The sequence below is a fragment of the Podarcis bocagei genome (genome assembly GCF_964188305.1).
Source record: "Podarcis bocagei genome assembly, chromosome: 12".
In the NCBI taxonomy this organism is placed as follows: domain Eukaryota; kingdom Metazoa; phylum Chordata; class Lepidosauria; order Squamata; family Lacertidae; genus Podarcis; species Podarcis bocagei.
The window spans coordinates 35,178,429-35,194,810 of record NC_138137.1 but is presented as its reverse complement, the minus strand read 5'-3'; the positions used below and the strand labels follow the sequence as shown (position 1 = coordinate 35,194,810).

The following is a 16,382-nucleotide window of genomic DNA, read 5'->3' as shown; positions in this document are numbered from 1 at the left end:
TGGACTGAGTTTGCCTGCGGAAGAGACCAAGAGAGGCAAAATACCGCCGCTCGGACCCTGGGAACGGGTTGCTAGTATGTCCGACGTTTGGTGGGATGTTTATTGACAGTGTTTGGATCGTTCATTGACAGCTAGCATAAGAGAAGATACATTGTTTCTACTGTCTCCAGCAGTGAAAATAACTTTGAAATTAGTTTTGGGTCGTTTCAACTGTGCCTATTATGTATCAATACAAATAGAAACTGTTTCCCTCTAGTGGAAGTTCTTGAAACTGGCGGCTACATAAGATCGGGGCTGGGAAATTTCCAGCGGTAAGATAACACCCGTGAGACTGTGAGATTGACCTTGAATCTATTGAGTGTTATGGCAGATGGGAAAGACGGAATGTCGCCAGAAGAGGCCTTAGCGGTTGTATTAGTGAAAATAAATGACTCACTGAAACAACTTCATAAGAAAATGGACGTGATAAATATGAAAGTGGATGCTGCAAATATTAAAACTGACTTAATGGTAGAAAGTTTAAATAACCTGGGACAAAAGGTGAATACTAATATAGGAACCACCCAGAAATTGATACAGGAATCTATCCTGATACAGCAAACTGCGGATGAAGTTAAGGAGAAAACCCTTGCTGCTGAAGTTAAAGTAATTCAACTGGAGAGAGTCCGATCCATTCAAGGACAACTTTATGAATTCAAGCTGACACTGGTTATGACTGAACTTAAAGAGAAACAGATGATATTGAGGATCAGAGCCCTACCCGAGGAAAATGTGAATTTATTCAAGGGCAATTATGAAGGACGTTGGCTTGAATAGAAGGGGGATTTGGAAACAGGGTTAAATTGGAAGTGGTTATTGTTGGGCCGAGTTGTTGTGGTGGGGATGAGGCTTGCTGTGATGTTGGGGATGCTGTTTTTGTTTCAAACATTGCAAGCTTTGGATGGGAGGGATTGTTTCAGGAGGTGGCAGAGGGACGTCTCTAGATTTGTTTGGCAGGGCAGGAAGCCCCGAGTAAAACTTAAGATATTAACGGATGCTAAAGAAGGAGGTGGACTTGCCCTGCCAGACCCCTAAGTTTTGTTGTGAATCATCTGCTTTTTGCTGGCTGAGAGAATCGGCAGAATCCGAGACCAGGGAGAAGAGCTGGTGGAAGAAGACTGGAAGTTTAAAGACTATAGAAATATTGCAAAATTAATGAATGTTAGAACACAGTTGGAATGAAGTTATATGGCTTTAGCAGAAATGTTATAAGGAATTAAGTACAAATAGATCAATAGAGTATTAAAGGGAACAAAATAAGGTTAGAATGTGTTAAGATAATTATAGGATAGAAAACAGGGAAAGATGGAAAGGAATTGCTGAAATAATTAACTGATGTGGAATACAAAAAGGGAGGTGTGAGGAAGTCATGGAAATAAGCGAACGAAAGATTTGACATTGAAATTGTTTAATATGTTTTAAATGGTCTTTGTTTTGTTTTATTTGTCTTATGTGTTAGTTTTGTAGTGTGTTTGTATTGTATTGTGTTGTTTTTCGTTTGTTTTTCATTTGTTTTTTTGCTTTTCTGTTTGTAGTGTTTAAATTTAAATTTTTGGAAACTCAATAAATATTATTTTAAAAAAGGAAAATAAAAGAAAGGGGCTCTGTGTGAGACAACAAATGGGTGGGTGGGGGCCCTCCCTCGATTCATAGACTCGATTCAAAACCTGAATTTATGTATATATGTGTAAGTAAACCGTTTTTCATAAAGACACCACAGTCTCTGCTGTGCCTCATTCCCAAAGGAAACACAAACCCGGGGTAAGCAATTGGAACCCCTGAAATCTTGCACCGCTCAGAGATTGGGGGTGGCATGCAATAATATTCATCCTTCATATTGAAACACTTTTTCAAACCATCATAGGTAATCTATGGCTCTATCATGGAGATGTAAGTGTAAGCTCTGTGGTATCAAGCAGCCTTTTCAATAATTTATGTGTTAGAGGAAAGAGCATCTAAAATATTTTTATTTGTTAGAGATCCGTAGTAATAAGGGGTTAAGGAATAAGTGTGACAGGAAACATAGATAGCAGAAATAAGATTTGAATTTATGATCAATCTCCTTCATTATACACACACACACACACACACTTAGGCATAAGCTTCTGGTGTATGTTTCAGAATGCATTTTTGAAAAACAAATCATAAAAGCATGAATGAGAAAAGTCAATTACAAGTCAACTAATAGTTTTTACATTTCCTTTCAAAATATGCTTTAAAAGAAGAGAATTTCAGAATGTCTCCTTTCCAAGGAATTGTTGTAAAACAGAACTCTTGTTTCATTTTGTCAGAATACTGAGCAGTGTGTTTTGTTTTTCCAGGTTGCATCTGGTCGCTTAGTAACTGTTGAAAGTACACCTGCTGAATTGACTGGAGGGCCACTAGCTGATACATATCTTGCAGTCAAAAAGCTCTCCATTCGTGGTGGAGCCTTAAAGAGGATCAAAAGTTAAGGTTGTGGATCCATTCAAGAAAGATTCAGTATCTGTAAAATAAACCTTGTCTAGAGCTGTTCTAGGCAGCTCCCTGTTTTTTGTTGTTGTTAATTTATATACAAATTTTAATCACATATTTGTATCACACTGGTTAAGTGCACAGTTATTTTTAGATATATGTTCCTTTAGAAATAATGTGGAGATCATGATGCTAACAAATAAATTCAGTATGTTACAAATATAGATTACCGGTATGTCTAATCATTGCCGAGTTGATTTAATTTGCTTTTTGCTGTCCTTTTGCACTAACATAAATGCATATAGCCATGTGTGTTATGACATTTACACACACAAGGATTTGAAGCACAAGGGGAAGAGAGCAGCCACTCAGGATATAAAGTGAATGTGGCATTAGCAATCACTGTCATAATCCAGTAATTGCTTCAAAATGAGGTGAATAGGAGAAATCCTGGAATACTGACGTATTATAGGCAGATACTTTAAACCTTAAATAAACAGGCAGAGACTGATTCATACATTATGTGCATCTTAGTTCCCTGCCAGACACATACAGTATTTTGTAGAAAGCAATGGCAAAAATCACCCAAAGCACTGCAAATAGCACCACGTTTTCAATAGGCTCCTGTCAAGGCGATATTTCGGAGAAAAGGCCCATCTCCATGGTGGACTTGAACATGCTCCCAAATGTCTTTTGGGAAACAAAAGGGGAAAGAAGGGGAATAGGATGGAGTATCATTGAAGGAGGCCTGACTGGAACACTGAACATTCCACGCTGCAAGGTTTTGTTACGGGTCCCACTTCTAATACATTGTTTTATAATATTGCCACCAAGTGACTCCAAACGCTGCATGTTAAGAATATGCAGGAGCTTCCCTGTTCTTTTCCATGAACAGGAGAAAGTTCAGCGGACACAAGAGAAGTACTAGAGATTGAGAAGACTGTATTGTGGCATATTAGGGAGATTATTACAAGTCTGAAGGATACTGAATTGAATAAGAGCACCATTTCAATAGCCTACACAGCATAGAAAAGATATTTTATGATAACCAACATAAGTGACCAAATCCAGTGTTTAAGAGATTGCACAGAAAATTACATCAAACATAATTTCTTTGGGTTTACATCCCCCCTTGTATGTCTTTAAGATGAAATTACCATTTATAAGATGCTGTATAAAATATGCTTGCTGCTGCAGCACCATGTTTTATTAGCATATAAAAATATATTTGGTTTTTATTGCATTCTGAACTCTTAAAAATGAGAGAAACCTTTCTCCCAAAAAAGGACACGTGTGCTAGTATTAAACACATAGATTTACCTGAGAGAGCACAGGAAATTATTCAAAATACATACAGCATTTGCATTGGAGAAAAGACCATGTTGACAATGATTGGAATGTGCTTATCAAATCAGAACACAGAAAAAGATTGCCCCCAAAAAAGAGAGTTCTCAGAAATATCTACAGTAAAATGTGTGCTTTTTGAAAGCTTCGTTCAGTGTGGAATCATCTGGGTGAGGTGTCTTCTGTAGATTTGCCTCTTTGCTCTACAGCTGAGGTTTGTGAAGCCTGCAGAGGAAGGAAAGAGCCAATTAGAAGTACAGATAGTCCTTGTTGCCATTTTTTCTTTCTTGTTTTTTCCTGGTTGTCATCTGTGAAATATGTGGTTCTATTTCTATGAAAATTGGAGAATTGCAAAGTAGGACATGGATGAGGTAGGCTAGTGTAACACAGAGAGCCGGTATTGTGTAATGGTTATAGTGTTTGACTATGACCTTGGGAGACTCGGGTTCATAGCCATGAAACCCACTCGGTGACCATGAGCCAGTCACCATTTCTCAGCCTTACCTACCTCACAGGGTTGTTGTGAAGATAAAACAGGGAGCGGAGAACCTTGAGCTCATTGGAGGAAAAGGTAGTATCTAAATGTAAAAAATAAATGACATATTTAAATGCTTAGTAGTTGAAAGAAATGGAGGCAAAACACATAAATGATGATTTCATGAGAGAGCAATCTAGTTCATATTTACTCAGAAGTAAATCCTACTGTGTTCAATGGGGCATGTTCCCAGAAAAGAGTGCACAGCCTTACAGCACAATCCTACATGTGTCTATACTCAAAATTCATTCCCATTTAATTCAGCAGGACATACGCTTAGGAAACTTGGGATATGGGATTACAGTACAGCCTTAATCTAGAAATAGCAGCCTTTCAGTATTAACAGCACAGACTCCTCTGGTACCTTAAAGATGTAACAATTTTATTTTGGTGTAATAATTCAAGGACTACAGCCTGCATCATCAGTTGCATGGCAGGTATAACTTCACACATCTGGTGTTTTATTAACATGTAAGTATAACAAAATTACCTTCTGACGCTTTCTGTCCATATATAAAAGTATTCTCTGTGGATGCTAATTGTCTCCTGCCCATTCCGTGAGACCTTGCGAGAACGCAGTCTACATACATATCCCAGAAGTTCTGAGCTAAACTGTTGAAGATGTCATTATGCTTGGGTTTAGACGACCCTTTTAGGAACATCATGAATTCCCAGAGAGCAGAAACTGTGCTTGATACCCTGAGTTTCTTCACTTCCACCAGCCTACGAGAGGAGATTTCCCAACAATGATGATCAATCTCTCCCAGGCCGGCAAAGGCTTCTTTTTGATATTCCAGGTTGCCATAAACTAAATTCACCATCAAGAGACAACCCATTTGGAGATGCCATTTTCTGCTGCGTACAAATTCCATGCTGCACAGAGGTATCTGAAAACAATACAAACAATTATGACTCCCCCTACAGTCTTTGGCTTTACAACTTTGAAACATACTGTCACGAAAAAGGATGTTAGTTCTGACTTCGTCCAACTGGCCTGCGGCTCCAGCAGAGGCAAGGAAACAAGTATGTCCTGTCACATGTGAGGTAGGGCCAATAGCTAGTTTAAAAATGTTGCTATTGTAGATAAAAAGAAAAGGCCAGCATCAGTAGCCCCATTCAGGTGCTCTTCGCTTGTGTGTTGAACAACTAGAGATCAAGGAGCTGGGCTACACTCCGGTACTGTTTGACAGGATAGCAATGAATGGCTAAGACACATGTGCCTGACTGGAGAGAGACCTGTTGGAAAGTAATGTAAAAGTGCTGTCTAAAATGCATAAAATATTATTGGAATGGGAGACAAAGGATGAGCACGTAAAATCTTCAATGATACAGTGGGCAATAGATATTGGTCATAATATAGACATGGAAGCATGGGAACGGGTGTGGAATATGGATATAGAATTCGCAGTATGTTATGGACTAAGAGAAAATTAAATGAAAATGATATATTGATAGTATCTAACACTGAGTAAATTGGCAAAAATGTATATATCTAAATCAAATAAGTGTTGGAAATGTAAACAGAAAGGTTATTTTTATCATATGTGGTGGTCTTGTAGTAAGGTTAAAGCTTACTGGGAAATGATATATAATGAAATGAAAAAGATGTTTAAAATAACCTGGGGGGGGGGGCAGAAGCTTTTCTTTTGGGAATTATAGGGACAGAACTACCTAAACTATATAGAAACTTATTTATGTATGCTACTACAGCGGCAAGAATGTTACTTGCCCCAAAATGGAAAGAAGCAAAAGTCCCAGCAAAGGAAGAATGGATACAAAAACTTATGGAATATGCAGAAATGGTGAAACTTACCGGAAGAATAAGAAATCAAAATAAAAAAACTTTTTATAAAAGAATAGAATTGGTTTATTGAATAATTACAGATAAATTGTAAACAGATAAGAACTTTGGTAGGATTATTGTAATAACCTGCAGTTTCATAAGAGTATATATTTAAATAATATGAATAAATGAGCAAATTAAGTTAAGTAGGATATGCAGAAGATACTAAAAATAAATTTAAGGAACCGCAGAAAGAGGGGGAAGGAAGTCAAGTTTTGAAATGTCAAAATGATTGTAAAATTAGTGAAATGTATTTTTTAAAAAACACGTGTCCCCTGAGGAAAGGCAGAAGGCAAAGAACCAAGCCAAGGAGTCTAGGTCATGGAGCACACTTATCAATAGCTCCTCACAGAACCACCTATGACCTGAGACATTAACACCGGCTTGCATCCACGATAGAGGAGGCCGACAGCATGACGTTCTGCGTGTGATGTCACTCTTGGATATGGAGGGGGCTCAGCCCCCTCCTTAAAAACTTTTTTGGGGGGGGGGCAAAGTGCCTCCATCCGCAGGAGCCAGCACTGCTGGCCTGAGAGAAATGTTGGGGCAGCTCCTACCCCACCTTCCCTGGAGTGGCTGAAGGCCTGTTTCCCCTGAGGGAAGGCAGAGGCCAGGGAGCATGTATACCATCAAGCTTCCCGTTGGCATGAGAGGACTCTGTCAGTCTTTGTTTAAAAAAAATGCATTTGTTTTAATGTTTGAATCACATTGTAAACTGCCTTGGGTGCCTTGGGGGTATATAAACCCAAGAAAAAGTCAATAAATTAAATAAATAACTGAAAGAACCCACTGTCCACCTTCAAATACAGATAGCAAAGGCTCCCGTCTGAGACGCTGGAGGGCTGCTGCCTTTCAATAATGAGCAGCATGGACAAATTGTGCCGCTCGTTATAAGGCAACTTCCTATGTGACTGCCTCTCAGAAGTCGGTTGAACACATCTTTTTTTAGGATAAAGTACTGGAACACTGTGTTATTTAAATACACTCTGCTGCAAAACAATTAAATTGCACTCGAACCACTCGGTTTTGTTCCGATCAACATCATGAGTAAGAGTGACTTCAGTTGTAGCCACACGGCCTCAGCCTGTGTTTTCAAAAGTCCCACTGTTTATATAGTGTCATAGATTTAGGGCTCCAGAGTCTGTTAGTGAATGGTATAAATTAATAAATGCTAATATTTAGATGATATTTGGGGGCGTGAAGGGAAATACAAGCTGCAGAACTGTGCCAGGCAGGAAATTTCTGGGTTAGCTAAGTGCAGAACCATGAAGAAACAATGGCACCAAGCCATTAAGGTCCATTAGCAATGCAAAATAACAGTCGTCGTCCCGCCCCGTCCCCCGCCTCTCTGAGGAGTGGACAGAGAGACAGGATAACTGGCAGGTTGCCAAGGTGATGGGGGGCACATGATGTCATAGGAAAAATTGTCCTTTTTGAAATCTGGAGGCATTCTGGGAAAGAAGAGAACAAAGACAGAACCATCTTGGCGCAGGCTGGAGGAGGCTGCCCCGAGAGCCATGACTGACTAATGCTTTGGACCCAAGCTTGCTGAAGCTATGAGAGGGGCAGTGAGAGACAGTGTCCACTCAGCCCAGACACTGAGGTCCTCCTCTGAGGGTTGTCTGCAGGTTCCTTCACTGCAAGAAGCGAAGCTACAGGGAACTGGGCAGAGGGCCTTCTCAGTGGTGGTACCCTCCCTGTGGAACACCTTCCCTTCAGATGTCAAGGAGATAAAGAATTACACAGCTTTTAGAAGGCAGCCCTATTTCGAAAGATTTTTAACGCTTGATGTTTTATGTTTTAAGATACACTGTACGTAGCCCAGAGCGGCTGGAGAAACCTAGTCAGATGGGCAGAGTATAAATAATTAAATTATTATTATTATTATTATTATTATTATTATTATTATTATTATTATTATTACTCTTGGGGTATTATGCTCTGCATCTCCTTCATTGAAGATTCCAGGTGTAAATATGTGTACAGTAAGCCATATGTTTTAAATAGACTGTGCCTCAATTTGCACCCTGGAATCTTGCTACCGCTTGGCAGAGATCGGGGATGGCGTGCAACCTTAGTAACAATGGGATTGCATCCAGGCAGGCATGGGGGGGCAGAGAGGGGCAGCTCCCCCACCCAAATCAATCAAATTCAATAAAAATGCATAGCTTACTGAGGTTCTGCCGCCCCCAACAGAAATCCTGGCTACGCCCATGGAGGCAGGCCCATTCTGTGGTTAGTTAAGATGGCTGCCGCTACATAATTTTTTTATGCATTTGACTTGGAACAAAAGAACCTGGCTCCTAATGCCCACTCTCACCCTGTCAAGAAATGCATTGGGTGACATCGGAACAGTCACCTAACCTACCTCACAAGGCTGTTGTGGGAATAAAATGACCGGAGAAAATAACTATATATGCTACTCTTGAGTTTGTTGAGATCGGTATGATTTAAGTCAGGGGTTCCCAAAGCGTTGCCCATGGACCACCAGTGGTCTTGTGAGTCTGCAAAGTGGCATAACTACATGTGTATGAAGAAAGGGGTGTGTGAGGGGAATGGCAGGCACAATGGCTGCTGTTTCGTTCTTAGAACCTGGCAGTCTGCCTGGAAGGTGGGGAAGAGGGAGTTAGTGATGGCAGGAGGAGATTCTACCTTCCTCAGGGGAATAAAACTATGGCTGGCAGCAAGACAGGGGAAGGTCCTAAGCAATCACCACTTCTAAACAACAGGAAGAAAAATCATTAAGTGGTCTTGGGCAGGCAGAGTTTGCGAACAGTTGACATAATGGTTAGCATAAAGGGCTAGAACTGGGAAGATCAGGGTTCAAGCCTCCATTCAGTAATGATGCACACTGAGTAAACTTCGGTCAGGCACTTTTTCCTCAGACCAGCAGACTACCTCACAAAGTTGTTGTGAAGACAGAAGAGGTTGAGAGAACCTAAAGGTTAGCCCAAAGACAGCATATAAGTGTTAATAATTAAAATCTTAAATAAATAAAATACTTAGGATTCTAGGCACCCAACCAACCACGACAGGAGGGAATTATTTAAAAACAGCCAAAAGTTTATAGAAAATATTCAGCTCATACTCTTAACGACAACATTACACTGGCTCTAATATACAGTTCCTTGGACAAGTAAAACTTTTGGAATTTAAAACTTTATTACATTGTAGATAGCACCTGTAGAAAGTGACACACAGGAGAAAGTAAAAAACTATCACTGATCAATAAACAATGCTTTTCTAACAGCAGCATTATAGATTTTACTGATTGATTCTTTCTTTTCTCTGGAACGTAGAAGCACAATAAAGTTTTTTTCCTGATTATTCCTACTTGCTTATATCCTCAGGGAATATTGATTACTGTGATCAATATATTGGAAACATATATCTTCCTTCCCCTCTTATAATTCAGTTGCTACAAAAAGCACTTGCAATAATAACATGAAAACTCCAACCAGTCTCATTTTTGTAGCTGCTATCATTGGCTCTCAAACAGCAAAAGCAATTAACACAGAGCAATTCTATGACACATCTACACAGAAGTGAGTACTGTAGTGCTGAATTCAAAGGGGAATACTCCCAGGCAGGCAGGATTAGCATTGCAGCCTTTACAAGGAAGCAACCTCCAATGAACTTACTTCTGAGTAAGCATGTATAGCCTTGGGCTAGAAGTTTTGGAATCTGACTCCTCCCTGTTCAGTTAATGAGACTTTTTCAACATTTGTTTTCAAGGAGCAAAGTAAAAAATCATACTTACTGAAATATAGCCTTCTTGAGTGCAAATATTCAGTGACAGAAGGCAGTCTGTGTTGACTGACCACTTGGACACAAAGGGGTGGAGGGGGTTCCCAAAGACCAGAAGTCTGAAACTGCTTTCTGTTGCTAGCGAGGTAATGGTTGCTGCTGTATTGGGATTATATAGCAGAGGAAGACACTGGCAGTATCATCCACTCCATTAAGTGAAAAAGGAGAGGAGAGGGGCTATAAATCACATAGCCCCGCCTCTGTCCACATCATCTGCTCTGAGTCAATCAGCTACACAATCTGCTGCAATCTGCATCTTTGTTCCCTTATCTTATCAATACATCCCTATTCCTGTGTACATCCTTGTCCAATAACAGCTGGGGTAGTTGTCCTAGGAAGAGATTTGCAGATAAAGCCTCTTGATGTTTACTCAGAAGTAAGTCCCACTTAGTTCAATGGGGCTCACTTCCTTGCAAAGTGGGTTTAGGATTGCAGCTTTAGACCCCCAATCCTATGGGTGATTATTGGGCATGAAGTTCAGCTGGGCCCAGTAGTGGAGCTCATGCCCAGGCTAAGTGTGCAGAGAACTGCAGTCTAAAAGTGCTTCTCCTAGAAGCCAGCTGATTACATCTTGATTAAAACTAACAAACATTGAAGTCACAAATTTGTTAGAGAACATTCATTTCCCTACAATATGGAAGACACTTTATTTAAAAGATGCCAAATGACGCTGCTTAACGAAAATATAATGAACAGCGATAGAATCACTGCTAAAAATACAACTGTTTAACTACAAACAGCAACAGACAGGACATTTAAAAAATACTTGTTTTGTTTATTTAGTCAGTGAATAATAACAAGACTCTGCGGGCGGGGTACAATTTTTTAAAAATAAAACAGTAGTTTTTTATATATATAAAATGATAAAAACAATAAAATAAACATCTTCTTCTTCTTTGGCGATCACTCGTAGCCAAGTAATATTGTCTTCTATAAACATGGTTTTAACAATGAGTCCGTAAGTGACTGTGGAGGCCAATTCTGGATCCACACGTCCTTCCACAGCAGGGACATTGGTTTCCAGGAGGGTGCTGATAATGGTGTGGATTTGCCAAGTGTGCCTTCCTCTAGCATGTTTCTCCCTTGTGTCCTGAGTTTGAGTGTCTTCAAAGCCCATGACACCTTTGGAAAGGCTGTTCTCCAACTGGAGCGCTCGCAGGCCAGTGTTTCCCAGTTGTCAGTGTTTATACTACATTTTTTTAGATTTGCCTTGAGACAGTCTTTAAACCTCTTCTGTTGACCATCAGCATTACACTTTCCATTTTTAAGTTCGGAATAGAGTAGTTGCTTTGGAAGACGATCATCTGGCATAAACATAAGATAATAGGAACAATAAAAAGTAATAAATACAGAGTCAGAGAAGCTCAGAAGCCACTAAGATCATTCAAAGCTAACAAAACACTAGACAAAACAAATGACATAATGTGCTGAAATACCTGGTTGTTTTAATTTACTTGGTGCCAAAAGATGGAACCAGGTTAGCTTCCCTGGAGAGAGCATTCCATACTCAAGGCATCATGACTGAAAATGTCCTCTTTCTGATCACCACCCATCTAAGTAAAGATGGCAGGGGGACCCTGGGAAGGACTCATGTACAGGGACAGTCGAGGCTATCTTCCCATCTGAAGTGGGTAAGAGGGCACCTTTCTCCCCACCACCAATTTTGCAATCTTGGAGCTTCACAAAGAACAAATATTGGATATTATTTTCTACTCACTACAGAGTAAAGTCACTACTCTTACTTATATCTCCTATAGACTTTAATTCGGCAAGTGACAATACTCCAATTCATTTCCTCGATGGTGTGGTATGAATGTGAGCAGTGCTTTTTTTTCTTTAAAAATATTTAGGGGTACTCTCATTTTGACTCAAGAAAATCACTATTTTATAGTTCAAATCGGGATAAATAAATACAGTAAATGGAAAAAAGTACAAAGATTCACAAAATGTTTTTTGTGTACCCCCAAAAAGAAACACGTACCCCCAGAAAAGAAGCACTGAATGTGAGTGTGGTGGGTTTTTTTAGAGCACTATTTTGTTCCATTTTATACCCAAAGGAATGGTCAGGAATTATAAGCACTTGCTAACCATTTCTGAAGCAAAATTTAATTTCTGTTTGGTGGGGAGCATTTTTGAACACCAGTACTGCATTTGGTTCAGTATGTACATTGTAGTTGTTAATTGACTCTTCTAGTGAATTTAAGAGAACCAACCATTGCCTTTTCCTCAGCAGATGGAGAAAGGTGTGCTGGGGGCAACAAACTTTGCACTGGCTTTTCGTGTATGTGAGTCAAGATTCTTTGCTTGAGTGCCCACATTGCATCTTAACAAGAAACGACATATCTGTTTCTAAAGTCATTATAACAGAATCATTGTTGTAGAAGAGGAAGGGGCTATGGCAGGAAATTGACATCCTTTATGGTGAACAAAAAACATGTCACTGAGCACAACTCAAAGTGGGCTAATCATGTAAAGAGCTTCCAGCATATACCAAACAACTTCCCCTTCCCTCAGTGCCCCCAGATGGAAAGAATGATTCAATTTCATTGATTTAGATACTTATAAAACCTATTTCCTAGCTATCTAAGCAAACAGGCTTTAAAAACTCATTTCCTTCTCTTTTTCCCATTTCCTGTTACACCATCTCTGTGATTCAGGACAAATCTATATTTCAGTTTACCTTTAGTTTAGTTTATACCTCTGTGATGCTAATTCATATGCTAGTTCATATACGTTCTCACTACTTCATCCCTGACTGCTGGCCATGTTGGCTAGGGCTGATGGGAACTGACTACACTGTTACAGAAAGGCAAAGGTAAAGGACCCCTGGTTAAGCCCAGTCAAAAGCAACTATGGGGTATGGCGCTTATCTCGCTTCAGGCCCAGGGAGCCAGCGTTTGTCCACAGACAGTTTTCTGGGTCATGTGGCCCGCATGACTAAACCGCTTCTGGCGCAACAGAATACCATGATGGAAGCCAGAGCACACGGAAATGCCGTTTACCTTCCCATTGCAGCGGTACCTATTTGCACTGGTATGCTTTTGAACTGCTAGGTTGGCAGAAGCTCACTCCGTTGCACGGATTCAAACTGCTGACCTTCTGATCAGCAAGCCCAAGAGGCTCAATGGATTAGACCACAGCACCAGCCACTTCCTGTACCTTTTACTGTTACAGCAGAATAACCTCAAGAGGTGTCCAGAGCACTGTCTAGTCCTGTTGTTTTGGATAGTTTCAGTTAATAAGGCTCAAGGATGCAGACAAAGTGAAGGTGAGGGCAACCATTTGCGCCCTGAAGCCTTGCCCTTCTTGGCTGATAAAAACTAGCAGGGAGGGGACAGCTGACTGGACCACGGAGGTGATGACTGTCTCCTTTTGAGAGGGGGTGGTCGATCTCTGTCTGCTTAAAGGAGACAGTGGTAAGACCACCCTTAAGAAGCCATGACGGGATTTTGAAAATTTAAATAATTACTGGCAAGTGCCAATCTTCCCTCTTTGATCCAGATATTTGAGCAGATGGCCACAGACCAGATCCAGGCACTCTTATAGTAAATCCATTCCAACTGAGGTTTAGTCCTGGTTTTGGCTCAGAAACTGCTTTAGTCGACCCGTGTACTCAAGAGACAAGACAGGGAAAACGTGTCCCTGGCTTTTGATGCCATCAACCATGGTAACTTTCATGAGCGCAACCAGGATTTTTCGTTTTTTGGAGGGGCAGGACCAACACGATTGGGCAGTTACGTTATGTATTTCTATTGTTTTACTTGATGGGATGGAGCGGCTCTGCTTTACGGTGGTTCAGGTCTTACTTCCCAGAATGAAGATTATATGTAAAGGAAAGCCAGCTAATTTATTTTGTGTTCCCCACCCCGCCAAATCAGGATTTATTTATTTTTTGCAATTCTATGTGTACAAGGTCCGTCTGCCACGTTATGACGTTTAGGATTCATTCCTACAGAGAGAAGTACTGTATGGAATCTGCCTCGGTCCAGCTTCCGCTGCGCTCCCGATACGCTCCTACACTGTTTTCATTCCCCGCTCCCCGAACCCGCATGCACGGAATGCACGTGTGCAGACTCAAGAATTTCACTTCGCGTATCTGACGAAGCAGCTTCTAGCCCTCGAAATAAACGTGCCAGGCCTCTTTAAAAGGCAACTCTTTTGGAGCGAGGCACAAAATGTTCCGCGGCGCCCTCGTCGCCATTTGCAGCGGCAGCAGCTCCAGCGTCTCAAGGAAAGCTCTGCTCCAGCGCCCCGCGTAGACCTTCTCTCCCCGGCCCTTCGCGGTCCCGCCTGCCCCGCCTCCGAGCAGGCGGGCCCGTCGCGGGTTGGCGTCACTCTCCTGCGCTGCTTCCCTGGCTCTGCATGCGCCCAAGCCTCCGCTGAAGGGAGCCCCTTTGCGCCCGCTGGTCATCAGCATGGGGCGGCTCAGCCGAGCCCTTCTGAGGGAGGTTAGTGCGCCGCCAAAGCAGCTCTTTCCCCTCAGCCTTATGGGGCGGCGTTTCCGCGGGGCGGGGGGCGGCTTAGGAGGTGCCCCGTGCACCTCTGAATATTTGGCTGCAGGGAGGCGGGTCCAGTGACAAAAACTTCCCTTATCCCGATAATAAATCTTCAGTACAAAGGAAGGAAGCTCTCCAGCCCTTCTTGGATGAAATTCTTGGTGGTTGTTATTATTATTAAATTTTTGTTGTTGTTTAGTCGTGTCCCCATGGACTCTTCGTGACCCCATGGACCAGAGCACGCCAGGCACTCCTGTCTTCCACTGCCTCCCGCAGTTTGGTCAAACTCATGTTAGTAGCTTCGAGAACACTGTCCAAGCAGCTCATCCTCTGTCATCCCCTTCTCCTTGTGCCCTCCATCTTTCCCAACATCAGGGTCTTTTCCAGGGAGTCTTCTCTTCTCATGAGGTGGCCAAAATATTGGAGCCTCTGCTTCACGATCTGTCCTTCCAGTGAGCACTCAGGGCTGATTTCCTTCAGAATGGATAGGTTTGATCTTCTTGCAGTCCATGGGACTCTCAAGAGTCTCCTCCAGCACCATAATTCAAAAGCATCAATTCTTCGGCGATCAGCCTTCTTTATGGTCTAGCTCTCACTTCCGTACATCACTACTGGGAAAACCATAGCTTTAACTATATGGACCTTTGTTGGCAAGGTGATGTTTCTGCTTTTTAAGATGCTGTCTTAAACTTTACATAATGGCAAATTTAAAAATCTACAATCCTGTGTCCATCTTGCATATCTTTGCACCAAATTGTCATAGACAGTTTCCTTTTGGACTTCACTGTTTACAGGGTATTTTCTTTGTGCATGTCTTAGGATGGGACTATTCACATCTGTTCTGTCTTAATTATCAGTAACACCAAGAACAGGAAGCAGGTTTAGACACCATCCCTCTATTTCAGGGATCTGGAACTTTTTGCCCTCCAGAACTTGTTGAACTACAACTCCCATCAGCCCTAGCATGCATGGCCAATGCCCAGGGGTGATGGGAGTTGTAGTTCAGCAACATCTGGAGAGCCAGAGGTTTCCCTCACCTGCTGTAAAAGGTAAAGATAAAGGACCCCTGACAGTTAAGTCCAGTCATAGACTCTGGGGTTGCGGCGCTCATCTCACTTTACAGGCCGAGGAAGCCGCCGTTTGTCTGCAGGCAGTTTTTCTGGGTCATGTGGCCAGCATGACTAAGCTGCTTCTGGTGAACCAGAGCAGCGCATGGAAACACCGTTTACCTTCCCGCCGGAGCGGTACCTATTTATCTACGTTCACTTTTTGGCGTGCTTTCGAACTGCTAGGTTGGCAGGAGCTGGGACCGAGCAACGGGAGCTCACCCCGTCGCAGGGATTCGAACTGCTGACCTTCTGATCGGCAAGCCCAAGAGGCTCAGTGGTTTAGACCACAGTGCCACCTGCGCCCCTGCACCTGCTGTACTTCTTCTTATATAACCTCATGGTTGTCATTTATCACTATGGGGAAAGTAAAGTACTGCATTTTGGTCTCATTCATAGTAGCCTCACAGGGGGTTGCATCCCCTACTTTTCATAATGATTAACAAATTGCTAGTAAATATGAAATGGCAGTGTTTTAATACTTTTTTCCTTTTTTTCAGTATGGCAGGTTTATGGATGACCTTAGGATCTACGTGAAAGGAGGAACTGGCGGAATGGGCCATCCTCGATTAGGTGGGGAAGGTGGGAAAGGCGGTGACGTCTGGTTGGTAGCTCAAAAGAAAATGACATTGAAGAGACTTAAAGATCGATTTCCAAGCAAACGGTTTGTAGCAGGAGCAGGAGCAAACAGTAGGTGAGTATGTTTCATTGATTGAGAATTTGTGTGGTCCAGTTTACAGCAATCTTGTAATATATAT

The 16,382-nt window shown here is 41.7% G+C and overlaps 2 protein-coding genes across 5 annotated transcripts in view; one reads left to right on the top strand and one right to left on the bottom strand.

Moving 5' to 3' along the window:
- CFAP69 (cilia and flagella associated protein 69) overlaps positions 1–16,382 on the top strand; it is a 59,723-nt gene that overhangs the window by 32,899 nt on the left and 10,442 nt on the right. The window contains exons 24-25 of the mRNA XM_081163386.1: positions 14,282–14,470; positions 16,125–16,318. Coding sequence (XP_081019512.1) covers positions 14,282–14,470; positions 16,125–16,318 — 383 coding nt within the window. The remainder of the gene's footprint in view (positions 1–14,281; positions 14,471–16,124; positions 16,319–16,382) is intronic.
- Positions 2,535–13,220, bottom strand: FAM237B (family with sequence similarity 237 member B). Of its 4 annotated transcripts, none has more exons than XM_081163308.1 (4): positions 9,976–13,220; positions 4,863–5,259; positions 4,346–4,415; positions 2,535–4,062 (listed from the first exon to the last, which is right to left on the bottom strand). In XM_081163308.1, the coding sequence occupies exons 2-4, from the start codon at positions 5,242–5,244 to the stop codon at positions 4,041–4,043; spliced, it is 474 nt and encodes a 157-aa protein (XP_081019434.1). In that variant the 5' UTR covers positions 5,245–5,259; positions 9,976–13,220; the 3' UTR covers positions 2,535–4,040. The 4 variants fall into 4 exon arrangements, with proteins under 4 accessions (XP_081019434.1, XP_081019433.1, XP_081019435.1 ...); XM_081163307.1 differs by lacking the exon at positions 9,976–13,220 and adding an exon at positions 8,389–9,094; XM_081163309.1 differs by lacking the exon at positions 9,976–13,220 and adding an exon at positions 8,584–9,094.